The 27,899-nt window shown below is 42.1% G+C and overlaps 1 protein-coding gene across 1 annotated transcript; it reads left to right on the plus strand.

Annotated features, from left to right (window-relative positions):
- The first annotated feature begins 178 nt into the window (after window positions 1-178).
- Window positions 179-26,574, plus strand: LOC138981899 (cell division cycle-associated 7-like protein). Its single transcript, XM_070355041.1, has 10 exons — window positions 179-250; window positions 1,561-1,635; window positions 3,849-3,908; window positions 4,912-5,091; window positions 5,620-5,697; window positions 6,333-6,470; window positions 7,468-7,554; window positions 12,594-12,656; window positions 13,823-13,959; window positions 24,761-26,574. Exons 1-10 carry the CDS (start codon window positions 230-232, stop codon window positions 24,777-24,779), a joined length of 858 nt encoding a protein of 285 aa, XP_070211142.1. The 5' UTR covers window positions 179-229; the 3' UTR covers window positions 24,780-26,574.
- The last annotated feature ends 1,325 nt before the right edge of the window (window positions 26,575-27,899 follow it).

Below are 27,899 nucleotides of genomic sequence, written 5' to 3' on the forward strand. Positions count from 1 at the left end.
GAAATGACCCCGATCGAACCGAGTGCAAAACGTAAACAACGGATGCAGACACGATCGACCCACAGGTCTTGAACAAAACAGAAGAAAAACCCTCCTATCTTTTTCTTTTTGTATAAAACAAATTAATTTGCAATATGTTGTAAAAATTAATCTTACGATGGTTCACCCACGCTGACAAATTAGGTGACCATCGCGTCCCCCGCCCACTTTGGCGGGAAACGAACACGTGATGCCAGCAGCAATGGAGACGGTAAGAAAGTTGACCTTTTCCATCACTTTTGCCTTTTGACACTATGTGGTTGACAACCAACATACCAGTTATAATTGGATCATGATATAGCCTTGTCATTTTGGATTTAAAATGGTGCATGTTTTCTTGAAAGGTTAGTATGTGGTGGGGCGGGTACCTTCTATATATGTTACGGCTAACCGAGAAGCATTCCATGTCACATTCTTAGAATTTTTCCTTCTCATTTTCACAGATCAGCGTATATTTGGTTTGCACTTATTAATCAAAAAACATTGTTGCAATTAGACATGCTTTTTACTGCGATTTTTATTATAAAGCTGCTGTGAAAAGAATGGATCATAAATTAAAATTGTCTCAACTAATGAAGAGATAGATCTCCAAATGCACCAGGTCGATTTTTTTAATTAAAAAGAAATCGTGAGAATAAATGTTTGCTTAAACCTACGTAGTACGATTTAAATTTTCTTTCTCAAATTATTTGGCAAATTGGAGCTGTACTTGACATTATTGCCCCCATTTAAAAAAAAAAATTGTATTGCACTGGTTCTAATTCTATTCATATTCTGAATACAGGCTTACTCAGTTACTGGTAAAGAAAAAGGAAGCGAAGAAAAAAAGTTCAAGAATAAAAACAACTGAATGTGGTGAAATCCAAACATGTTGCTATATATATCATCATCATGAAGATAAAAGTTTCACATCTTTTTAAGTGTTAACAAAAAAACTCATAAAGGTTGTCTGTCACTATGACCGTGTCTATGTCAATGATTGCAATCGGTTGTAGCTATATATCAATCAAGATCATAACATATGGTACATACTACAGTACTTAGTATATATTACTAAATTAGGTTTAGGGACTAGGATTTTTTTCTCCATAAGTCTCACAGCTTTTTAAGTGTTCCATTTCATAAATTCATTGCAGATTTTTTGTACTTGTAGGTCAATCATGATTTGCATGCTCAAAATCGTTTCTCGATTACAATATCAATCATTGAACAAATACAGTGACTCAATGATACATTTTTCTTTGTGTAGCAGATTCTTGAAAGTGTTGGTGTTTCACTGTTTGGTGCACGTTTAACAACATCCGTCAGTGTGTTCCATGAGGGTGCAACTCTGATAGTGTTACAGTGTTGTAAAATAATGTTTTTTAGTAATATTTGTTTATCAGTATTAACTTAGTAAATGAATTGTTCATACTTTCATGCTGTACAAAATTTGGAACGTAAAATCAATCTTGAGAGTTCTGTGTTTTACGATTTAAAAAAAAACACGTTTTTGTGATGTTTTCATTTTTTTTTTTTCAGCCTAATCAAGACCTTCCTAGTGTCAGTGAATATGAAGAGATCAGGAGAAAAAATCTTGAGGACAACAAAGTTGTAGTGAGTTCTGATTTATTGACTGAAATAAGACTCAGGCGGGGATATAGCTCAGTTGGTAGCGCGCTGGATTTGTATTCAGTTGGCCGCTGTCAGCGTGAGTTCGATCCCAGGTTCGGCGGAAATTTATTTCACAGAGTCAACTTTGTGTGCAGACTCTCTTCGGTGTCCGAACCTCCCCCCGTGTACACTACATTGGGTGTGCACGTTAAAGATCCCACGATTGACAAAAGGGTCTTTCCTGGCAAAATTGCTTAGGCACAGTTAATAATTGTCTACCTATACCCGTGTGACTTGGAATAATAGGCCGTGAAAGGTAAATATGCGCCGAAATGGCTGCAATCTACTGGCCGTATAAAATTTCATCTCACACGGCATCACTGCAGAGCGCCTAGAACTGTACCCACGGAATATGCGCGATATAAGACTCATTGATTTCAGCCCTTCATAACTATTAACATTAAAGTTTCTCCAAGGTAGTGACTAACAGTTCTATGCACATGCCGAGGGCATAACATTAACAAATTGAAATGTTTGATTGTTGTGTGCATATAGCAAATTATAGTCATCTTCTCCTTGATTGCCTTTTTTACATTTAGTCAAGTTTTGACTAAATGTTTTAACGTAGAGGGGGAATCGAGACGAGGGTCGTGGTGTATGTGTGTGTGTGTGTCTGTCTGTCTGTGTGTGTGTGTAGAGCGATTCAGACCAAACTACTGGACCGATCTTTATGAAATTTGACATGATAGTTCCTGGGAATGATATCCCCGGACGTTTTTTTCTTTTTTTCGATAAATACCTCTGATGACGTCATATCCGGCTTTTTGTAAAAGTTGAGGCGGCACTGTCACACCCTCATTTTTCAATCAAATTGATTGAAATTTTGGCCAAGCAATCTTCGACGAAGGCCGGACTTCGGTATTGCATTTCAGCTTGGTGGCTTAAAATTTAATTAATGACTTTGGTCATTAAAAATCTGAAAATTGTAAAACAAATAATTTGTTTTTAAAACGATCCAAATTTACGTTCATCTTATTCTTCATCATTTTCTGATTCCAAAAACATATAAATATGTTATATTCAGATTAAAAACAAGCTCTGAAAATTAAAAATATAAAAATTATTATTAAAATAAAATTTCCGAAATCGATTTCATCTTATTCCTTGTGGGTTCCTGATTACAAAAACATATATAGATGTTTGGATTAAAAACACGCTCAGAAAGTTAAAAAGAATAGAGATAAAGAAAAGCGTGCTATCCTTCTCAGCGCAACTACTACCCCGCTCTTCTTGTCAATTTCTCTGCCTTTGCATCGAGCGGTGGACTGACGATAATACGAGTATACGCTCTTGCTGTAAAAATGCAGTGAGTTCAGTTTCATTCTGTTAGTTCGACAGCTTGACTAATTAATGTTGTAATTTCGCCTTACGCGACTTGTTTTTTAATGCCGAACTTGTGTGTAGAACTGAAGTAGCAACTTCTACGTTATAGTACAGTAGCAAGGAATTAAAGCTTATAATAATAGTAATACTTAAGTTTATAATGCAGGAGACTTTCATATAAGATTTATTTTAAAAGGCAAAGTTTTGCTTGATATGACTTAGTACGAGTGAAAACGGAAAAAAAAGAAAATTGTTGGCTGATGTTTGCTGTTAGAGTTAGCCTCGGTGTAAAACTATCTAAATTAGTCATTAAAACAATTAAATGATAACCATTATGCTAAATGTTTGACTGCCATTTTAAAGCATTTACATTTAAAACATGTTCAATTTGCTGTTTTTGCCAACACTGCAGTTTAAGTGTTCTGTACATAAATGAAACATTTATTTTTAATCCAAGTGTTCTGTACATCAATGAAACATTTAATGCAAGTGTTCTGTACATCAATGAAACATTTAACTCAACTGTTCTGTACATAAGTGAAACATTGAACTCAAGTGTTCTGTACATCAATGAAACATTGAACTCAAGTGTTCTGTACATAAATGAAACATTTAACTCAAGTGTTCTGTACATCAATGAAACATTTAACTTAAGTGTTCTCTACATAAATAAAACATTCATTGAAATCAAGTGTTCTGTATATCAATGAAACATTTAACTTAAGTGTTCTCTACATAAATAAAACATTCATTGAACTCAAGTGTTCTGTACATCAATGAAACATTTAACTCAAGTGTTCTGTACATAAATGAAACATTGAATTTTGTTGCAGCTTGCCAGGCTGATGGCTGAGGTTCAGAAGACACTGCCAGTTAAGCCACAAATACAGAGGGTGAGCTGTGAATTTACATTCACTGAGTGACTGAAATACATTCATACCAATCATACATTTTGCTTTAACAGAATACAGTGGAACCCCCATTTTGATACCTAGGAAAGTCTGAGAAAATCGGGTCTTAAAAAGGAGAGTCTTAAAATGGAGGTTAATTTACAGAGGTTATGAACAGAAAATCTGAAAAAGTCGGATAGGGAGGAAGTTTTAAAAAAGGGGTTCCACTGTCAGGCATGGGAATTCTCCACCGAAAGGCAAATTTCCGCCGATTTTTTTTTTGTTCCGCCGAAAAAGCAAAAGTGTCCGCCGAAAAAATAAATGGGGGAGGCAAAAATGGTTCTAAAAACTGAATTTAATGGCAAACTTGGAGTTTAGATGACACCAAATTGCACCAATTGGGTTCTTTGGAGAAAAAACATCCGGGGGGACATGCCCTCGAACCCCCCTAGCAGGGCTAGGCGCTTCGCGCTGTCGACTTTGCCATTACTTACAAATGTTCAGCCTTTTTTACATTTTCAATTCCCATGCCTGACTGTATTAGCCTTGTGTAAACTCGATGTACTCGATTAATGTGTGGCTAAGGACACCGTTAAATGCAATTAAACACCATATTGAAACATAATAAGGCCCTTCTCCCAGTCACCTCCCCTCAAAAAGTTTGAAATTGATGGAGAGAAAGGGTTTTTAATTAAATCCCTGAAAACTTTTCTACATGTACCTTTCTTGAAGAAATGACGAAAGTTATTTGCGATGGAAAAATGATGATGCCAGGGACTACCAAAAATTCCCTAAATGTGCTAAATGCTTGCAACATACATCCTAGCGGATGTTGTTGCTTTCAACCCCATTATTATTTACTCTTTATTGTTGTTGTTGTATATCAGTTGATAACTCTGCAAACCCAGAATATGAATGTAGATCATCCACAATATATGCTGTTTTGGTTCATTTGTAAGTGTTATTTGTAAAACTGCTTATCATTGAATTTTTTGTCTCTGTTCAGGTGAAGCGGCAGAAAACGTCATCAAGCAATGGTGAAGATGTTGGGTCCATGCGACGCAACCCTTCTCGCCAGTCTCGCTACCAACCCAGCAGGTTTGACCTGCCTCGCACTCGCTCACGGAGTGGCTCTGTTTCCTCTGTGTCATCATCATCAAGTGGAACGCCCTTGTCGACGCCTGAAGTAATACTCGGTTAATAACCATCAGGGCTTTTCTGAATTTTCAAACATTTTTAGGATTTCCTTTGAACTTCAGCCCTAAAACCTTCAATCTTACCTTCTTTTAGTCCTCAAGGTGATCTAAATCGGTCTCTTCCTCAATTCCTCTCATTTCCACAAACTTTTAGCAAGCGTGCTGGTTTTGTTAAAATCACCTCTACAGTGTTGTTCCAAGGCGGTCTTCAGTCATTAACACGTACATTGTTTTATCTGATGCATTGTTTTGAACCCTAGCTTGTCGACCGTCAAACTTTTGACATGTCAGAGGTCTTCTGACTGAACTTTGTTGTAGCCATGACACTTAGACCTATGTATATTTTCAATTCTGGCCCAACTGATCTGTTGTCCTCTTAGTCTTGGAACAACACTGTTATTAGCATCGGGATTTTCTGCAGATTTCTGTAAAAACAGAAGCTATACATGTGCTCTTTTGTGTGAATATCTATTTTCTTTGATCTGATTGTGATTGTATGTTATGTTCTTTTGTTCCAGAAACTTGTTGTGAGATTTGGATTTTTCCGGAAACCTCAGAGTTTGAACCTAGAAGCAGAAGCTGGTGTTGATGATGAGGTAAAAACAAAGCGCCTTCTTCTTCTGCATTCATGGGCTTTGACGTTTTATGTGTATGGCTCCCTTCACCCCCCCCCCCCCCCCCCCACCCCCTCACCCTTTACCATTTAGGCAGTCGTACTCTGATCCAGGGGATGCATTCCGAGAGGTTTCATTTTTTTGTAACCCAGGAAACTCTGACATAGATTAGAGAGTCTTTTTGTGTGTGTACTTGGTCTTATGCTTGCGTTACATGTATACAAAGGAGAATAAGACACTAGCCGGTCTCCAAATAAGTTGACCTGGGAGATGGAAGAATTTCCTTAACCCACAAAAAAACAACCACACCCGAAAACCTGATATTAAATTACTATTGGCAAGATGCGAAGTAAATAAAATCAGTTTAAAAAAAACTAACATGTTCCTTGGTAATAAATATTTTCGTATGTACAAATTGCATGCACCCTTGCTTTAATGACACTATGATCATGATACTACTTTTTAGCATGCTTTTTAATGGCCTTGCAATCTGTAACAAAAAATTCTACGTTGTACTTTTAGATCATTCAGCGTATGGGTTAAATTGACGTAAACTTCAGTAGAAGCATTTTGGTCTGATACTGTTGATGATTAAATCTGTTTTAATGTCTGTACAGGATAGCAACCTGGACCTTCCGTCTCCATCTCGCCAGCCCCGTGTGCATCGTGACATTCGGTCAGCCGAGGACATCACAGAGGCAGACCTAAATATGGTGGCTGTGTCTGTCTCTGACAAAAGATATGATAGTTTTTACGTAAGTTTCTCACCTGCAGGATTTGTTTATTGAAATTTTTGTAAAAGCTTTGATTAATTGATACATATGTATTTGCAAACTTTTACACTACTCGTAGTCTGTTTAATCTGAAGCAGAGTTAAAATGTGTTGCGGAAACGATACAATTGAAAGAACAATGTGCCCCTGATCATGTAGTGCATAAACGACAAAATTCACAACGAACTGTCAAATGGTTTTATACGCTGTGGAAGAGTTGCATCACTTGAAGCTGCAATCTGAGAAGGCAGTAAATTATGAGTTTTGACGTTCATGTTTTCACAACAAAACGGCATCTTATTCAAAATGTAAAGGCATCATGTTGAATGGGCACTGCATAAATAGCGGCGTCTGCTCTATATGATGCATTTTCTTTCTTGAAGATCCTCGTCAAATGTTCACTTCTGCTCCGGCCATCGTTGCTTGGCTCTTCTTCAAACCCCACAAATTTTCCCCAATCCATAGAAACCCAGAGTTTATTTGTGAAATTTGTCTGTGATGAAGCTTAAAGAGCTTTCATTTACTTTCTGTATTCCACGCCCAGTTTATTTCAGTATAATTTCTAGCATTTGGCTTTTTCATTAGGAGGTTTACAATACGCCATATATTAACCTGACTAACTATGGCTTTGTAAGGCAAGCTAACGACACTGAGCCTGTGTGAACGCAGTCTGAAGAGATACAAGGGATAGACCATTCCGTTATAGACAATTCCGAAAAAAACCTGTTGGGTTTGTATGGGTTCTGAATGAGTGCTATTAGTGGCGCAAGCTTCCTACACATGCTCCTTGTCCACCTTTTCCTGACACACCCCTTGTTAGTGACTGGCCTATAATGTGATGTGGGAAAGTTTGACTCACTGAAAACAAGAGTAATACATCTTTCATAAACAAACAAACCTGACAGTTATTTCTGAATATCACATATTTTTGTAGATTTTATCTGAGATGTTGTTTCCTAAACTTTGATGAATTTATGCAGGGGACCACATGTCACCAGTGTCGGCAGAAAACGGACGACATGAAGACGATATGCAGGAACCAGAACTGCGGTGGAGTGAAAGGACAGGTAAGGGGAGATAACGATGCCCACAACTATTGGTGCAGTGTTGTTCAATGACTCCGAGGACAATATTATATGAAGTCTTATATCGCGCGCGTATCTCCAGACTCGGACTCAAGGCGCAGGGATCTATTTATGCCGTGTGAGATGGAATTTTTTACACAATACATCACGCATTCACGTCGACCAGCAGATCGCAGCCATTTCGGCGCATATCCTACTTTGTACGGCCTAATAGGCCAGTGATACCTGGATTGAAAATATGTACAGTGAAACCCACGTTTCAAGACCCCCTCTTTTTTTAGACCCTCATTTCTTGTTTTACCCCCCGCGGGTTAGGGGGAAGAATTCACCCGATGCTCCCCAGCATGTCGTAAGAGGCGACTAACGGATTCTGTTTCTCCTTTTACCCTTGTTAAGTGTTTCTTGTATAGAATATAGTCAATTTTTGTAAAGATTTTAGTCAAGCAGTATGTAAGAAATGTTAAGTCCTTTGTACTGGAAACTTGCATTCTCCCAGTAAGGTCATATATTGTACTACGTTGCAAGCCCCTGGAGCAAATTTTTGATTAGTGCTTTTGTGAACAAGAAACAATTGACAAGTGGCTCTATCACATCTCCCCCTTTCTCCATCGCGATGTAACCTTCGTGGTTGAAAACAACGTTAAACACCAAATAAAGAAAGATTTCTTGTTTTTGTTTTGTTCATAACCTGTAAATTTATCAATCAATCAATCAATATGAGGCTTATATCGCGCGTATTCCGTGGGTACAGTTCTAAGCGCAGGGATTTGAAATTTTTTTTTTTATGCAATTTATATCGCGCACATATTCAAGGCGCAGGGATTTATTTACCTCAATTTTAAAACTCCCATCCTATTAACCCATATCCTACCATGCACGCTTCACACGTGCATTAAAAAAGTTGAAGAATTTAGTGGCAATAAAAGCGAGATCACTTTTGATTTTGATGTGCCGCGATTGCTGATAGAGTAGTCTACCTTTCCAACACCCCTTCCCGCTTCCTGCTTGCACAACTCACACGTGGAAACATCTTTTCTGCAGCAGACTCGGAAAAATGACTTCGAAATCTTCACGTCAATATCAGTAAGTGCCATTTATTTACAAAAGCAGTTATGTTGCTAATGCTTGCACTTTTATTTGCATGGACATCTATGGAAAAACATGTTAGATTCGATTTGTGTGTAGGATGAAAGTTCCATGGAACTTTTGATCGAAGTAAAAGGTAACGTCTCTGCACGCTCCAAGCGTGCATGGTAGTGAAAGGCCCCTATATTTAGTGCTGGGCTACGTACGCTTCACGCGTGCATGGTAGCGAGAGACCCCTGGATGTTGTGTACTTACATACTCTATAAACATGCACATAGTAAAATGCTTTTGACTTTCAAATAAACATGCAGTGGCGGCTCCAGTGGTGCGGCGTAGGGGGCACTATTTCTTGTTCTTTTGATGATAATATTGTGTTCTTTTGATGCTATGTTCGTATTGTGTTCTTTTGACGCTATGTTCGTGTCTCTGCTCTCCCCTTGCAGACAACACACTGGACCCAAACGACACGGTCAGCAAAGTCAGGGCATTCCTCTCGATGATCAACGAGAGGTGTCTGTTATATTTCCCTGAGCAGCAACATCTCTCAGTCGATGAGAGCATGGTCCCCTATTTCGGACACCACTCGACAAAACAATTCATCCGAGGGAAGCCAATTAGTTTTGGTTTCAAACTGTGGACCCTCGCTAACTCGCTTGGGTACGTTGTTCAATTCGAACCGTACACTGGGGCTGGCGGTGGTCAACCATACGGTCGTCTTGGTCTTGGGGGAACGGTGGTCAAAGATCTGATTTCGGAGCTTCCACAACGTCCTTATCTCCTGACGTTTGATAACTTCTTCACATCTCTTCCACTGCTGAGTGATCTTGCGGCTAACGGCATAGGGGCGACAGGAACAAGAACCGCACAGAACACTGCCCAATGAGAGATGCCACCCGGTTCGCCAAAGAAGACCGTGGTGCCCTTGACTTCCGTCATGACCGACGCAGCAACGTACTGGTTGTGGAATGGAACGACAACAGTGCAGTGACCGCGGCGAGCAACTGCGATCGTGTGATGCCGCTTGCACGAGTTCGGCGCTGGTCAAGAGCACAACGTCAGTTTGTTCAGATAGAGCAGCCAGATCTGCTCAGAGTGTACAACGCAACCATGGGTGGAGTTGACAGGGCAGATCAAAATATCAATGCCTATCGGATCTCTTTGCGCACCAAAAAGTGGTGGTGGCCATATTTTGCACACTGTGCTGGAACTCGTGATGCAGAATGCGTGGCTGTTGTTCCGGAGAACAGATGCACACACCGCCGAGCCTCTCGACTTGCTTGCCTTCCGGCGACGCATTGTGCAAGTCTACCTGATGCGGCATGGAGCCATTGCCATGCCACGGCGTGCTGCTCGACTTGCTCTGCCTGCCGTCCACAGAGTGCCAGACGAAGTCAGGTTTGATGGCGTCGGTCATTTCGCTGGTCCATCGCAGACAACAAAGCGGTGCGCACTGTGCAAGAAGAACACCAAGAAACTCTGCCTGAAATGCACAGTTGGACTTCACAATCAGTGCTTCAATGCGTTTCACGGCATCCACTGTGCGTGCAGGTCTTCCATGACGCTCTGCTCAACTTGCCATGTCTACAGAGCTCAAAGTTGAAACTTATGAGTTTGAGGAACTATTTGTGAACTGTAGGTCTTGTCATCACTACTTTGTGTTTGTTCGTATCATTTGTTTGTGAAGTTTTGGAGATAAAAAACACGTACCTTCTTGATACCATGCACTCTCTGAGCGTGCATCATGAGAACACTTATACGTACCCGTTGGCTACCATGCACTCTTCAAGCGTGCGTCCTCAAAAACTCATAAGAAAAATAAAAGTTCAAATGTTATAATTATATTTGTGTTATAGAGTGTGTTTGTGATGGTAAAAAGCGAAAAAAAATCAAAAATATCTTTTAAAAAAATGTTGGTAGGATATGGGTTAAGACCTGTTTTTGACTCACATGCGAAGCAAAAGTGAGTCTATGTACTCACCCGAGTCGTCCGTCCGGACGTCCGGAAACTTTAACGTTGGATATTTCTTGGACACTATTCAGTCTATCAGTACCAAATTTGGCAAGATGGTGTATGATGACAAGGCCCCAAAAAACATACATAGCATCTTGACCTTGCTTCAAGGTCAAGGTCGCAGGGGCCATAAATGTTGTCTAAAAAACAGCTATTTTTCACATTTTTCCCATTTTCTCTGAAGTTTTTGAGATTGAATACCTCACCTATATATGATATATAGGGCAAAGTAAGCCCCATCTTTTGATACCAGTTTGGTTTACCTTGCTTCAAGGTCAAGGTCACAGGAGCTCTTCAAAGTTGGATTGTATACATATTTTGAAGTGACCTTGACCCTGAACTAGGGAAGATAACTGTTTCAAACTTAAAAATTATGTGGGGCACATGTTATGCTTTCATCATGAGACACATTTGGTCACATATGATCAAGGTCAAGGTCACTTTGACCCTTATGAAATGTGACCAAAATAAGGTAGTGAACCACTAAAAGTGACCATATCTCATGGTAGAAAGAGCCAATAAGCACCATTGTACTTCCTATGTCTTGAATTAACAGCTTTGTGTTGCATGACCTTGGATGACCTTGACCTTGGGTCAAGGTAACATGTATTTTGGTAGGAAAACTGTGTAAAGCAGTTCTTAGTGTATGATGTCATTGCTAGGTTTAGTTATTTGACCTTGACCCTGAAGGTCAAGGTCATGTAAAGGTCAAGGTCAAGCATGTGAGTCGTATGGGCTTTGCCCTTCTTGTTCTCAGATTTTTGAAGGTTCCACTTTAAAGGTTCAAATGTCTGGGCTAAAAAAACATTTTTCTGGTAGAAGACCTCTTGCATTTCAAAACTGTCCGACATTCCACTGGCCAGGCGTCGGAACAATATGTCGGATAAAAAAAAGTATGCATCAAAGACCTGAGGTCTGGGAACAACACTGTTACCAAACATTTCTGCTTCAGTTAAGATCCATGGCTACTGTTGAGGAGTCAATAGGAATGTGCTGCTTTTTGCTCTGAAAATTGGGTTTTATGTTTGGCTGCTTGTCAGTTTTGGGCAATTTTGCATGAAAGTAAAGTACAACAGAATGTAGGTCATTTCTGGAAATGTGTTTGAAAGGTCTTTCTCATGTTGTCTTTTTACCCTCCAATTTTAGTCAATGTTTCCCCGTTTCCAGGATGATGACTCATGAATTATCATCCATATTGCCTGACAATGGTCTTTGCATTTTACTGTAATCTATCCAAGATAGAAGAGATTAAAAAAAAACACAAGAAAGTTAAGGTACTGGAACATTTTAATTTTTACTTAACAAGACATTGTTATAAATTATGTTATATGAAGTCTTATATCGCGCGCGTATCTCCAGACTCGGACTCAAGGCGCAGGGATCTATTTATGCCGTGTGAGATGGAATTTTTTACACAATACATCACGCATTCACATCGACCAGCAGATCGCAGCCATTTTGGCGCATATCCTACTTTTCACGGCCTATTATTCCAAGTCACACGGGTATTTTGTTTCACATTCATCAGTGCATTGACCCAATGGTGTTATAGTGGACAGACAGACACAAACATTAAGTGAAAAACTTAATCTCAGAAAGTGTTGACTTCTTATTCTCTGATCTATTGACTGAACACAATCAACACTTTCTAAGATAAGCTTTCACTTCATTTATTTGTCTGTCTGTCCTCTATATAGACCACTGGGTCGATGTACTCGTGAATGTCTTGTTTTGCTAAAATTATAACGCTCCAGTACCTTACGATTCTTGTTTTTTTAGCAGTACATGTAGCAGTCTTATCTGTTTTGGGATAGAAGTGATTCATTTTGGATTTAACTTAAGTAGTAGAAGGGAAAAATTGTAATGCCTTTGGCCCAGGTGAAGTGGGATTTCTTCAATACAAAAGGATGATTATTCTTTGCAGTTTTGTGGACCTTGCTTGAAAAATCGATACGGAGAAGACGCCAAGGAAGCATTGAAAGATCCGGTAAGTGCAGCAGAGATAGGATTGAGCAGTCATTTCTGGTGATTAATTTGAATTAACATAGCACTAGAGTTGAACACCTGTACACATCTTACAGCGATGTCCCTTACTAGATGAGGAACGAAAAGAAGTGTGGCCGTCACCAACTCCCTTGCAGACCAAACTATACGGCAGTCGACAGGAGTTGGAGAAAACGACAACATTTATCACCAGTGCTGGACTGATTGTGTAACCTCTGCGAACGCCAAGAAGAAGAGAAGAAGAAGAACACCTGTACGAATTCCTGTACCGCTTTTATTTTGGATTTCTTGTTTTGTACTGGTATTTTGTTATTTGTATGATATATGGAAATTTCAACATAAGAGTCTGGCTGGGTAGGTTTCCATCAATGCAATGAAGCCGTACTTCACCAGACTGCTTACTTCACAATTTTCTTGAGAAAAATAAGGTGGTCCACATGTTCTGCCTTTAGTGCTGCTCCCTCTGATCTAACAAAATGTCCGTAATAGTGAACAAAATAATGCTCAAATGGCACACTAGTTGCCATACTTTAATTTGGGATGTTTCTGTTAAACGTTACTGAGATGTATGAAGAATACTAGTGTGAACAATGCGAACTGGTATTTTGTCTTCCAACCGGTTTAACCAGTTTTTGGGTATGCTGCTGCAGCTCTATATAACACTGGAAAAGAAGGTGTCAAGGGCTGAGAACTGAGACATTTTTTCATGTGTTTTTTCTACAGTTGTAGATGATATGCTTTAAAAAATAAAAATTGGTTTAAAAAAAAAAGGAGGCAGTGTGCCAGCAACATGCTCTTTTGTATCTTGTATATTTTGCAGTCTGATGGTTTCAGACTTTGCTCTTAATGTAGTTTTGATTTACTTCTAATGAATTAGTGAAAATATTTCTTTTGCTCTAATTATCTAGTTCATGAAAGTCACGTTATTTTTTAAGTTGGTGCAAAGCGCGTTTACTGTTTTCAAAATTAGATACACATTCTTTCCATAAGCTTACCATCCCGAAGAAGGCAGTAATGTGCTGAAATATTGATTATAGATATAAACGTACCTATAACCTGGTTACTGGTGTGTTTTCTTTTTATTTCATTGTGATAAAGTTATAGACTAACTCCTGCCTCTTGATAATAAATGGCTGGTTAAATTTTCAGGAATGGGTCTGTCCGCCGTGCAGAGGCATCTGTAACTGCAGCTTTTGTCGCAAGCGAGGAGGCAAGGGCTGCACCGGCATACTCATCCACATGGCTCGGGAAAGAGGATTTGATAACGTTCACTCCTACCTCAGAGGGTTAGTTTGATGTTTTCTTGTCATATATGAGTGTATTTTACCATGTGCAGTTGCAAATGTGTTTTTATTTCTCTTTAAAATACTGTGTGCATAACGCTTTTCCACCTAGAGCACCCAATATCGCCTGCTCAAGCTCCAATATGAAGATCCCCGGAACTCCCGCTATACACAAAGCTTCTTTTGATGCCTATTTTGGTTCCGTTTCTACAGGATTCCTGCCAGAATTGAGCATCTATAACTTGCGAGTGTTCAAACTTGCAGCAGTTAATTTGGTAGGATTTTTTTTAAATTTTAAATTGATGGGACTTACTTTCTTTGTCATGGTGGGAAAAGGAATATTTGAAACTAGATGAATACCCGGCCTTGCCGGGTGGATCGCGAGACAGAGTATGCAGCGTGGCGGTTTGCCGGCTTGGAGCACGTGTTGAAAATTTTCATCGACCAGTTTGTGCCCGGGGTCCACCTGAATATGCCCACCAAATTTGATGCAGATCCGTCGAGAACTTTGGCAGTGCATTGTGAACAGACAGACACACAGATACACACACAGACAGTAGTCGTACCTGCCATCTACTGTAAAGCTTCTGGATAGACACAGAAACACCGGCAAAGCTCCTGACTATTAATGGTTGCAATGAATATTAACGATGGGAGGGGTAGTATTAGTGGCAATATTTTGAAGATGGGAGGGATTTTGTAAACGAATTGTAATACTTAGATGTACTGCCTGTGCAGAAAAGCGCCGCTTAGATACGTAGATTCGTTTTCGATGTGTGGCGGAAGTGAAAGAAGTGAAGAAGTAGAGCCGGAAAAAAAAAGTGTTTAGTTTCGTAATTCGTATCGCGAAACAGACGGTTCACCGCGCCGCGCTTAGAGCACGTGTTGAAAATTTTCATCGACCAGTTTGAATGACTCGCAAGAGAGTACAATGCGGTGGTGGTTGGTAAGCCATGTTGTTGCTGAAAGAGAAAAGGGCACAGTGTTGAAAGTGATTTGATCTTTTTTAAGACAGACACAGAACATGGGGAAATGTGGTTTATTTTTTCTGTCTTTGGTATGCTAACGTAGATTCTATACCCCTTTGATTTTGAACTATCGGTAATAGGGATAATGAAGGATCTGAACCAACATTGAAAACTCGGCAGGTTTCAAGTAGAAGGGAAGCTACTGCTTCAGCAACTTAACGTTGTTGAATTGCGTAGATTGTTTCCCTTGGCACAGAAGCCGTATCCGCGGTTCACCGCGCCACGAGCACGTGTTGAAAATTTTCATCGACCAGTTTGTGCCCGGGGTCCACCTGAATACACCAACCAAATTTTAAGCAGATCCATCGAGAACTTTGGCCGTGCATCGCGAACACACACACACGGAAGGTTCTCCAAGTAAGAAAAGAGAAAGAAAGGCACTCCACGCAAGACGTGCACTTCATGTGTAAAAATTCATGTTACTGCTTTGCTGTGAAGGCCTGCATGCTTGTTAGTTCAGTGTTCATTTTTCTTCTTCTTGTAGCTTCTATATTACCTTTGAATAATGTCACCAATATGGTACAGGTCATGGAAAACCTGGAAAGTCATGGAATTTGATTTTTAATTTTCCAGGCCTGGAAAGTCATGGAATTTCAATTCAAGTCATGTGTCACGGACAACACACGAGGATATGCGTCTCCACTGTCTTTTTGCACTTTCAAGACGCTAGTGTATTACCGCGCGCTAATAAGACGCTAAGGGGAGACAACTAGAGGGAACGGAAGTAAAAGGACACACGTGAGGCAGACGTTCTTTTCACACTTGACTCGGTGACGAGAGGAGCTGAAGTTTTGTATGGGAGGGTCGGCGAGCATTTGTTTGTCGCCTGGAAGACCTTATTCATCCTACTCGTAGGGCGGAGGGCTACCCTAGTAGCTTAGCTATCCCAAGGATTAGTTGTATCCTGTCTTCAGTTGTCACCGGTTTTTGTGTTGTTCATGAGCTGATGAGGTGAGACCACGTGTTCCATGTAAGTCATTCATAATTATGCTTGTACCAAGGGAAAGTGTTCCCTGTCCCCTTTCTTTGTTACCCATTCTGTAGTGTGTGTAGTATGTAATATTTTTTTTAAAATGCTGCTTTTGTTGATGCAATTTATGTAATTTTGCCGTTCATTGTTCTAAACATTTTCTCTTGTGTCCTTCGTTTTTTCTGGAAGCTAAATGAAAGTGAAACATGCTGTTATAATTAGGACAGGGGTTTAATCTTTTATTTTGGGGCTGGCTGGCACAGAGAGAGAGAATGTTTAGAATAGGCATTTGTGACAAAACACTGAGAGTGAATTAGTATTGTTCCAGCTCTCATCTCCTTGCTTCGCTTCGCTTGGTTCTTCTTCTTTTCATCTCATCGTCGTCATCGCACTTCGTCATATTCTCGTCTTGGGACTGTGGGGCTTCACACCAGAAGGCGTAAAGCGGTTGAGCGTGCAGAATTGGGACCCTGCGACTGACTACGTGGCATCAGGGACGCGCCTCCACGCGACTTTCCATGGGCCACGCCTGTTGCGGAACTGCAGTAACTTTGAGCGAACTCTGAAGACGGACACTGGGTCACAATCTGCAGCTGAGTACTTTTCATTCTCTGCTCTGTAATAGCCACGCCCATCAGCCCCTCTGTTCTATAACCTGCAATAGACATTTTTGGTTGTTTTCTTGTGCGGCCAGTTTACAGGCATTTTGAGTGCCTTGAGGCCACAACTGGCAGTTATTTTCTTGTGTACAGAACTACAGACAATTCCTTGACGTTGTTTTGACCGCTTCGGTGAAGTGCTCCGTCCGGTCCCAGCCTGTATAGATATCATTTAGTTTAGTCGCCATAGCGGAGATCCGCTGTCATTAGTGTGAGTGTGTGTTATTAGGGTGCGTGAGCGTTATTTGTTGCGTGAGGTTGATTTACGGAAGTCTAGGTCGTATAACTGTTACATGTTTTTTTGTTTATTTTTCTTAACTGAATAAACTTCTTGCCTATACACAAATTGTTATGCCTCTGGCGATGGATACGTGACAATTTTGGGGGCCAAGCCGGGATATCGCCATTTGTATGAGGCTCATGTTTGTGTATGGGTTAGTCGTTTGTTTGACCTTCGTTAGTTTTCCCTTCGTTTTCTTGGATACGGATGTCTCTTGGAGCTCTTGTGAAAACATGGCTACCGCCGCCACTACCGCTAATGATACTCGTACTACCACAACCTCTTCCAATGCCCCTGCTATGAATACACGTAGTCGTGGTGCGAACACATTGTTAGCATCAGCATCCGGTGTGCAGCAAATGTGGGGTGCGTCTCCTGTACCTCTAACTGGGAAGACCCAAATGACTCCTCGGAGCGCTCGTTCGCCTTCATTAGCCATAAGGTTTCCCTCGCCGGGGAATGTTTCCGCGACCGCCACAGGACTAGGCGCTGGTCTTAGTCTGCCCGCCACACAGAATCCTGATCCCATGGCCTTGTTCATAACGTACTTACAAGATAAGGATAGGAGAGAGAAGATAGAGCGGGATGAGCGAGAGAAAAGAGAAAAGGTAGAGCGCGACGAGAGAGAGACGAGAGAGAGGAAAGAAAAGAAAGACAGGGAAAAGAAGGAAATGGAAGAAAGGCTTGATAGAGAAGCTAGGGAAAGTGAGTGGCGCGAGAAGGACGCTACAGAGCGTGTAGCCATGATAAAGACTATTGAGACTCTATCAGAAAGACAGACTTCTAGGTCACAGAGTAGCACCGGTACCATACCGATTCAAGTAAAGCCACTCAAAATGCCAGTCTTTGATGAAAAAGAAGATATTGACGTATATCTTCAGCAGTTTGAGCGCCTTGCTGCACTCCAGGGTTGGTCAGTTGAATCTAGAGCAACGCGCTTAGCCACATTGCTAACTGGGAAAGCCCGCGAGGTGTATGTGAACCTTTCAGATGAAAAAGCGACAGACTATGAGAGTCTTAAGACGGCTCTTTTGGTGAGATACAAACTGACGGGTGAAACCTACCGCAGGCAGTTTAGAAGTGCACAAAAGGCAAGCACAGAGACATTTGATCAGTTCGTCACTCGCACGCGTTTGCTTTTCCGTCGCTGGATCAAACTAGAGGGCAAAGAACAAACTTTTGAAGACATTGAAGACTTGATGCTTTACGAGCAGCTTCTCGCAACCGTGACGCCAGAACTTGGCTTGTTTTTGCGTGAACGTAAGCCCGAGTGTGTAGGGGCAGCAGCTATGCTGGCCGATCAGTTCGCTGATGCGCGACGTGCGTGCAAGGGTGACAAGTTTAAAAACAAGGACAAAAAGAAAGATGACTCCCCGGGCTCGGTCAAAGACGAGGGCAAATTCAAAAAAGAGAATCAGGGTGGTTCGACGTTGAAATGTTACCACTGTCGTGGTCCCCACCCCTTCAGAAAATGTCCTCGCCTTCGTGGTGCTTTGGGTAAATCAGAAACCGCCGGGGTGACCGTGACCGCAGATGACTCTGGTAGTACCGTCAAGCGTGATTCAAAACCAATGTACACGGCGTGTATTGAAGACAAGCCGGTCGTAGCTCTGCGTGACACTGGATGTAGCACAATTGTGGTGAGCGCAGAGTGGTTAACCCCGAATGTTCAAAAAGTAGGTGAGACTGAAGTCGTAGGGTATGACTCGTCTGTGCGTGTCCACCCTATTGTTCTGGTGAACCTTGACACACCGTTCTTTGTAGGTCAGGTCAGGGCAGTGTCGGTGGAAAATGCCATCTACCCCGTGATAATTGGAAACACCGTGATTTTCGCCAATCACTCTGAGCGAACAGTACCGGTACTTCCTTCGCGTACTGTTGTCGCGCCGGTGCAGACGAGAGCCCAAGCTCAGCGTGAAGCTAAAGAGAAAACCCCGCTGCTGGTTTCTGAACCGGCCGGGCCGAAATTGCGTTCCACTGATGTTGAGCGTTTGCAGCGTGAAGACGCCTCTTTGAACAAGTACTTTCAGCTCGCCGCGGGAAAGAAAGATGAAAACTCAAAGGTATCGTTCGAGGTCAGCAAAGGCCTGTTGTTTAGGAGATACGTAGACCCCGCCAGACGCGTATACAAACAACTCGTGGTTCCTACCCCGCTTCGCGACAAAGTGATGACCGTAGCACATGATTCGCCCATGGCTGGGCACATGGGTATCAGACGTACCATTGACAGGGTTTGGCAGGTTTTCTATTGGCCAGGTATTTGCTCTCACATCCGCCGTTTTTGTCGCTCTTGTGACAAGTGCCAACGCACAACACCAAAAGGAAACTTGCGGAAAGTTCCCCTGGGTCACATGCCCATCATTGACGAAGCATTTCGCCGCGTGGCCGTAGACATCGTCGGACCAATCATACCCATGTCAGCTCAGGGAAATCGGTTTATTTTGGTCATGGTAGACTTTGCCACCCGGTATCCGGAAGCCGTCCCGCTCCGGAACATTGACACGGTTTCAGTGGCCGAAGCACTCTGGCAGATGTGGACCAGAGTAGGAGTGCCTGAGGAAGTCCTCACAGACAGGGGCACGCAGTTCACCAGCGAGGTCATGGCGGAAGTGTACCGATTGCTTGGTATTCGGGGTTTAACTACCTCGCCGTATCACGCGCAAGCAAATGGACTCTGTGAGCGTTTCAACGCGACCCTGAAATCGATGCTCAAAAAGCTCTGCCGCGAGCGACCCACTGACTGGGATCGTTACATTCCCTCCGCACTGTTTGCTTACCGGGAAGTACCCCAGGAATCGCTCAAATTCTCCCCATTTCAACTGCTTTATGGTCGTACCGTCCGCGGACCGATGAACTTGCTGCGTGACCTGTGGACTCACAATGAACAGAACGAAGTCCGCCTCACATCTGAGTACGTGTTCGAACTCCGCAACAGAATCGCGGAAACGTGCGAGCTTGCCCACCAAAACCTAGCCAACGCGGCAGCCAGCCAGAGGGCGGTGTTCAATCGCAAAACTGTCGACCGCACGTTCGAGCCAGGTGATGAAGTATTGCTGTTGTTACCTGAAAAACGGAACAAGCTCCAGGTGGCTTGGCAAGGTCCATACCCCGTGTTGGAACGCGTAGGACAATGTGACTACCGCATCAGAGTAGGGGTAAAGCCCAAACTGTATCACGCAAATCTGCTGAAGGCCTACATGCATAGAGAGAAAGTAGGTGTGGCCGCCATTGTCATGGAGGAAGATAGTGAGTCTGAGGACGATACACGTGTTGTTGAGTGCAAACCGGAGGTAGGCATCGCACTTCCCTCATTGCAAGCTACTGAGTTCGCTAAGGATGTTCACGTTGCAGACACTTTGACAGATTCCCAGCGGGCTGACATGAGAAAGATGCTTCAGGAGCATTCTGGCATTTTCACAGACATCCCCTTGAGATGCAAAGCGGGTGAGTGCGAAATCGTGCTCGAGTCTGAAAAACCCGTCCGTGTGAAACAGTACCCGCTGCCTCATTCTCAGTCAGAATCGGTCCAAAGTGAAATCGACAGCATGCTAAAGCTGGGGGTGATAGAAAAAACATCGTCCCCATACTCTAGCCCCATCCTCTTGGTGAAGAAAAAAGATGGCACCATGCGGTTCTGTGTCGACTTTAGGCAACTGAACAAACAAGTCCGCTTTGATGCAGAACCACTTCCTGACATAGACAGTCTATTCGCAAGCCTCACTCACGCCCAATACTTTACCAAGCTAGACCTTACAAAAGGCTACTGGCAGATTCCACTGAAGGAGTCTGACAAGTGCAAGACAAGCTTCTCGGCACCGTCCGGTCAGTACCAATTTCGGACCATGCCATTTGGGTTAAAAACGGCTGGAGCGGTGTTCAGCCGAAGCATGAGGCAGATTCTCTCCCCTCTCGGCCTCCGCTGTGTCCACAATTTCATGGATGACATACTGATTGCCACTCGTTCCTGGAGCCAGCACTTGGCTGCTTTGAGAGCCGTCCTGGAACGGCTGGTTGAAGTGAACATGGCCGCCAGGCCAAAGAAATGTTTTCTGGGTTTCAAGCAGATCAGTTTTCTGGGACACCAGGTGGGGAGTGGAAAAGTGTGGCCTGAAGAAGACAAAGTAGAACGGGTGAAGAACGCAACCCGTCCAGAAAACAAACGTCAGTTGAGGGCATTTCTGGGTCTAGCTGGGTATTACCGCAGGTTTATCCCCAACTACGCCGCCGTGGCCTTGCCCTTGACCGACCTGACAAAGAAGAAAAGCCCTGAAAAGATCCCTTGGGATGATTCCTGTGAACGTGCATTCACCACTCTGAAGAACAGGTTATCATCCTTTCCTGTAGTCCTCCTCCCAGATGACAAGCTTCCGTTCGTGCTTCGCACAGACGCATCCGGTACCGCTCTCGGCGCCGCCCTGTTGCAAGACCAGGGAAACGGGCTCCAACCCGTCGCGTATGCAAGCAAGAAGTTGAGTCCCGCGGAACGGAACTACTCAACGATTGAGCAAGAGTGCTTCGCTGTGGTGTACAGCATTCGCAAGTTCTACCCTTACGTGTACGGCCGTCACTTTGTGGTAGAGACCGATCACCACCCGTTGCAGTTCCTCAATCGGATTCGACCAACCAGTCGACGCTTGACTCATTGGGCGATGGAACTGCAGTCCCATTGCTTTGACGTGAGAAGCATCCCTGGGAAGGAAAATGTCGTGGCCGACTCCCTAAGTCGCATGTAGATAGATATCAGTACTTTCGCCTTGTGTCAGACGGTATCCTCATGCGTTGGCCAATTTGTTCTGGATTTTAGAACAAAACCGGTGGTTTCGTCTTGAAAGGGGGGTTTGTCACGGACAACACACGAGGATATGCGTCTCCACTGTCTTTTTGCACTTTCAAGACGCTAGTGTATTACCGCGCGCTAATAAGACGCTAAGGGGAGACAACTAGAGGGAACGGAAGTAAAAGGACACACGTGAGGCAGACGTTCTTTTCACACTTGACTCGGTGACGAGAGGAGCTGAAGTTTTGTATGGGAGGGTCGGCGAGCATTTGTTTGTCGCCTGGAAGACCTTATTCATCCTACTCGTAGGGCGGAGGGCTACCCTAGTAGCTTAGCTATCCCAAGGATTAGTTGTATCCTGTCTTCAGTTGTCACCGGTTTTTGTGTTGTTCATGAGCTGATGAGGTGAGACCACGTGTTCCATGTAAGTCATTCATAATTATGCTTGTACCAAGGGAAAGTGTTCCCTGTCCCCTTTCTTTGTTACCCATTCTGTAGTGTGTGTAGTATGTAATATTTTTTTTAAAATGCTGCTTTTGTTGATGCAATTTATGTAATTTTGCCGTTCATTGTTCTAAACATTTTCTCTTGTGTCCTTCGTTTTTTCTGGAAGCTAAATGAAAGTGAAACATGCTGTTATAATTAGGACAGGGGTTTAATCTTTTATTTTGGGGCTGGCTGGCACAGAGAGAGAATGTTTAGAATAGGCATTTGTGACAAAACACTGAGAGTGAATTAGTATTGTTCCAGCTCTCATCTCCTTGCTTCGCTTCGCTTGGTTCTTCTTTTCATCTCATCGTCATCGCACTTCGTCATATTCTCGTCTTGGGACTATGGGGCTTCACACCAAAAGGCGTAAAGCGGCTGAGCGTGCAGAATTGGGTCCCTGCGACTGACTACGTGGCATCAGGGACGCGCCTCCACGCGACTTTCCATGGGCCACGCCTGTTGTGAAACTGCAGTAACTTTGAGCGAACTCTGAAGACGGACACTGGGTCACAATCTGCAGCTGAGTACTTTTCATTCTCTGCTCTGTAATAGCCACGCCCATCAGCCCCTCTGTTCTATAACCTGCAATAGACATTTTTGGTTGTTTTCTTGTGCGGCCAGTTTACAGGCATTTTGAGTGCCTTGAGGCCACAACTGGCAGTTATTTTCTTGTGTACAGAACTACAGACAATTCCTTGACGTTGTTTTGACCGCTTCGGTGAAGTGCTCCGTCCGGTCCCAGCCTGTATAGATATCATTTAGTTTAGTCGCCATAGCGGAGATCCGCTGTCATTAGTGTGAGTGTGTGTTATTAGGGTGCGTGAGCGTTATTTGTTGCGTGAGGTTGATTTACGGAAGTCTAGGTCGTATAACTGTTACATGTTTTTTTGTTTATTTTTCTTAACTGAATAAACTTCTTGCCTATACACAAATTGTTATGCCTCTGGCGATGGATACGTGACATCATGGAATTTAACAAAAATAAGAAAGAAAAATTTTTACCTTTAGCACGCCAGCGGCTATTTTCGTCGCCCAGCCATTTCTCTCCCCCCCCCCCCCCCCCCCCTCTTTGCCAGCCAGCAGCGATTTGCGTCGCCAGCACAAGGCTTGTTCGTATGACCAACTTCTCGTTTGCATACGAGAATAATGGTATTTTTAACGGCACTTGAGCCAAAGCGAGGCTCACTTCCTTCCGTTATCTCGTCGTGTCGTCTGCGCTGCATTTGAGTCGGTTTCGTCGAAGTTTTCTGCTTTTGTTTTTGCATCGATAAAGTACTTTAGCGCTTCGACAAGCAAGATGGAGGATGATGAGTTTGAAACTTTCTTTCGAGTTGTTTCTTGACAACAAAAAGTATGCGGAATTGGAACGAATTACCAAGGAAGATCTTCGCAATGAACTGTGTATCGCGGTGAAAAAAATGACAGTTCGTCAAGTCACAGTGACGGTTACGAAACGGAATTTACGAAAGTGCAGATGGATACAAACAGTGGCTGGTCCAGTCACAGGCGGAAGGTATCGTTCACTGGACCACTACTTTCATAGAAGTAGTGGTCCAGTGAACGATACCTTCCGCCTGTGGTCCAGTTTAGTGAAATGACAGGACCAGCAAACATTACCGATAATCTGACTGCGTAGCAAATGCTTGACTTGCTTGTCGAAGAGACACTGCGTAGAAACTGACTCAAATTCAGTGCAAAGCAAGCCAGTGTCAAAACTGGCAGTGACAAGACGTAAAAAGTTTGCGTGTTCGGAAATGGCGACCTGTGGATCTAGTCATGGAAAATGTTATTGAGGCTCATGGAAAGTCATGGAAAAGTCATGGAATTTTGTTTCTAAAAACCAGCGGGGACCCTGTGGATAATATGATGAAAATCTTTTCAATGTTTCGTTGGCTGTAATTTGGGGGAATGGGAAGACATTCTTCAGATTAAAATGTCCTTTATTGTTTTGATTACTGCATGCCTAGTAGAAACAAACAATAACAAGAAAATTTAGTTATTAGAACGCTTAATTTTTGACAAAACAAGACAATTTAATTTATTTTAGTTAAAACTTAAACGTTCAAATAACTACCATACTTTCAGGTAACCTTTCTTTTTTTGTTTAAATTCTGTATTTGGGAACATTAGCAGTCTATCTGTTTTTTGATGTATGCTTTGTAGACTTTTTGCTGCATCGTTTTCGCTCACAGCTGTCTTGTTTCAGGTTTGGAAGAAATTGTTCACTGTGAACATGAAATTGTTGATGTATGCTTTGTAGTCTTTTTGTCGCATCGTTTTCGCTCACAGCTGTCTTGTTTCAGGTTTGGAAGAAATTGTTCACTGTGAACATGAAATTGTTGATGTATGCTTTGTAGTCTTTTTGTCGCATCGTTTTCGCTCACAGCTGTCTTGTTTCAGGTTTGGAAGAAATTGTTCACTGTGAACATGAAATTGTTGATGTATGCTTTGTAGTCTTTTTGTCGCATCGTTTTCGCTCACAGCTGTCTTGTTTCAGGTTTGGAAGAAATTGTTCACTGTGAACATGAAATTGTTGATGTATGCTTTGTAGTCTTTTTGTCGCATCGTTTTCGCTCACAGCATTTTGCTGTCTTGTTTCAGGTTGTCGACTACCAAGTGATAGTGAGTCCAGTGCATCAGGCTCCCTCCAAGTTGATACACGTCTCCACAAACTCATCTGTATGCTGAATTGCAATGCAAGTCTTAGAGGATAATAGGAACGACATGCACCACATGAATAATGTATTTTGGAGTTCTTGTAACCTCTGTTGATGTTTTCATGAAATGTTAGGTCCTTACTTGTGCCTCCAGAATTATTATTATTTCCCCGGTCATGCAAAACCACTTTTTTGTGTTATTGTTTCTGGGTTATTGTCTAGCGTGAACATTGGGTACATGTACAACTTCACAGCTGCTGATCTGGATTCTGAAAGTACTCTGATTCATCAAAAATATGCTGTCTCTGTCAAGCCTAGGCAGTTTGGTTTGCTCGATTTTGAAGAGTTTTTTTTCGACGGTTATCCTTGTTTCTAGCGCAATTCAGACTTTTCTCATTTGCATTGCGGTTCTGTTATGTGTTGGGGAGGCAGTAAAGAAAGCGTTGTCCCCTCTACCGTTTTACTCACTGTGCTCAGACGGACTATTTTAGGGCAACATTTGTATGTTTTGTGTACCAGCCATTTTACATTACTGAACTTTTACATGTGCCAAAAGATTTTACCGCTGTCACACCGAATGTGTTCTTTCTTGCATTTCAGGGCTTTTTGTCACGTTAAAAAGTGTCATCAAGTCCTTCTTTGGTGTGGCTGAGTACTTGTGCGTGTGTGTGTGTGACTGTTTTTGATTGTGAAAGTGAGCAGAAGGCAATACTTGTGTGTTGAATGTATTAAGTTTTGCAGTGAAAATTGTATCCTACTGCCACTTATTAAAATATGCAGTAATATGTGCTGAGAGATTGTATTAAAATGTGTCCTCTTTTAGTTTCACACAAGAATGTTTGGAATGAGGCTTGCCGCTTTTAACGTTTTAGTGATGATTTAACTTGATGGCATATTGTTTTGTTTTTATGATAATCACACATCCCTCAGTGCGCTATTTGCGGAAATTTCTTAATGTATTCTGATATTGAAGGGTATGTAAATAGTTGTTTTTGTTGAATTTTATTTGGTCAGAAATTTGCATTTAAATGCCTTTACTCCATGCAATGTGTTCAGTTCATTGGCAGTAAGGGTAGTTCAGCATAGTTGTTACAGAAATGCTTTATAGTTTCAGCATTGGGAGTACATGTGTTCGTCTGACTGAATGAGGCCTAGTTTTTGCAGATCTGGTGTAGTGAATAGCTGTTTTTTCCTCCTTTTGGCCGGAAGGAATTGTTCACTGTGAACATGAAATTGTTGATTATAAATACAAATACATTTTCTGCATACTGAATAATATGAGTATTAAATAATGTACCATGAACTTGAATCACAGATCTTCATGTTTAAAGGGGAAAATGTCTCTTCCAGAGATCTGAAGTTAATCATATCAGCAGTGGAAGGAATTGAATGTGATTAAAAACTCGCATTAAAGATTCAAGCCCTGTGGTGGTTTTTTTGTAAGTTCGAATTTTAAAACAACTTGTTTGTCTTCTTTTATCTTGAGTTAGAATTTTAACATGATTTTATTTATTAATTAGTCTGTTTATTAATTACTTAGTTTATTAATGTATTTATTTATCTATTTACTTGACAGCATTAACAATGTACTCTTAAAACATTTCACATTAATCTTGCTGTCTATGTCTGGGATCTGAATTTCAGCAAATGCACATGTATTGAAACCTGATTATGTTTTTAAATTCAAAATTGATTGTTTAACTTTGTGACGTTTTAGTGTCGGCGACAACCGTTGTTTGAATAAATGTATTTATTTTTTCAAGGTTGTCTTGTTCATACCACTGGATGTTGATACCACTTGAATGATGCTAACAGGACATGGGGAAAAGAATAGTCACAGCCATGCAGACATATAGGCACACTGCGATGAACAGATTTGACCAACCTGCACAGTGTACATCAGAAAAACTGCAGAACATTTTCTTCTCTCGTAAAAAAAGAACAGCAAGAAAAAACAGAGCAACACAGACCTTGCAGGATAGCAATGGGTGTATCCCAATAACCGATTCAGCAATAAACGTTAGTGTCTCTTGTCTGTGGAGTCTTTTTCCAGCAACACTAATCCGTGCAAGCATTCATGCATTGATACAAACACACTACCGTATTTGACGGACTACAAGCCGCGACTTTTTTTCAACAAAAATCGCATTGCGGCTTATAAAAAGATGCGGCTAAAACGTTACCTAAACTTGAATAGCATTCACCTAATGAAACACTTTTGCACTGCACTGACACAACTGTACTGGATTTACGATGCTGAAGACCAAACGAATCGCGTACGATGCAGCGTTCAAACTGAAGGCGATTGCACTAGCCGATGACAAGGGCAATAGGCGCGCTGCTTTTGAGCTTGGAATAAATTAATTCATGGTGCGACGAGTGGTAACGCACTTGCGCTCGGAAGTGAGAGGTTGCGAGTTCTCCCCCCTTTCCTAGCCTAGGTGGTGGGTTCAAGTGCTAGTCTTTCGGATGAGACGAAAAACCGAGGTCCCTTCGTGTACACTACATTGGGGTGTGCACGTTAAAGATCCCACGATTGACAAAAGGGTCTTTCCTGGAAAAATTGTATAGGCATAGATAAAAATGTCCACCAAAATACCCGTGTGACTTGGAATAATAGGCCGTGAAAAGTAGGATATGCGCCGAAATGGCTGCGATCTGCTGGCCGATGTGAATGCGTGATGTATTGTGTAAAAAAAATTCCATCTCACACGGCATAAATAAATCCCTGCGCCTTGAATATGTGCGCGATATGAATTGCATAAAATAAAAATTAAAAATTAAAAAAAAAAAATCCCTGCGCTTAGAACTGTACCCACGGAATACGCGCGATATAAGCCTCATATTGATATTGATTGACGATGGCGATCCGTCCGCCAGCAACTCTCGAGACGCAAGAAAAACAGGAAGGCTTTCCGAGGAAGAAACGCGAAATGGTACATGGTACTTCCACTCGCAAGCTTTCTTGCTGCTCTCATAATTCTCTCTCTCCCTTCTATTCCTATCCCCTTCCGCCCCCTCTCTATCGCACACACACACCACCACCACCACCAAGAGGCCTCTCATTCTATTTATTTTTATCT

Source organism: Littorina saxatilis, linkage group LG12 (genome assembly GCF_037325665.1).
Source record: "Littorina saxatilis isolate snail1 linkage group LG12, US_GU_Lsax_2.0, whole genome shotgun sequence".
Classification (NCBI taxonomy): domain Eukaryota; kingdom Metazoa; phylum Mollusca; class Gastropoda; order Littorinimorpha; family Littorinidae; genus Littorina; species Littorina saxatilis.

Excerpts from the sequence above, each read along its gene's own strand:
- LOC138981899 (XM_070355041.1), top strand. The coding sequence starts at position 230 with ATGCCAGCAGCAATGGAGACG. Across the intron at positions 5,092-5,619 it reads CGCCCTTGTCGACGCCTGAA|AAACTTGTTGTGAGATTTGG; the intron begins GTAATACTCGGT and ends CTTTTGTTCCAG. Across the intron at positions 5,698-6,332 it reads AAGCTGGTGTTGATGATGAG|GATAGCAACCTGGACCTTCC; the intron begins GTAAAAACAAAG and ends ATGTCTGTACAG.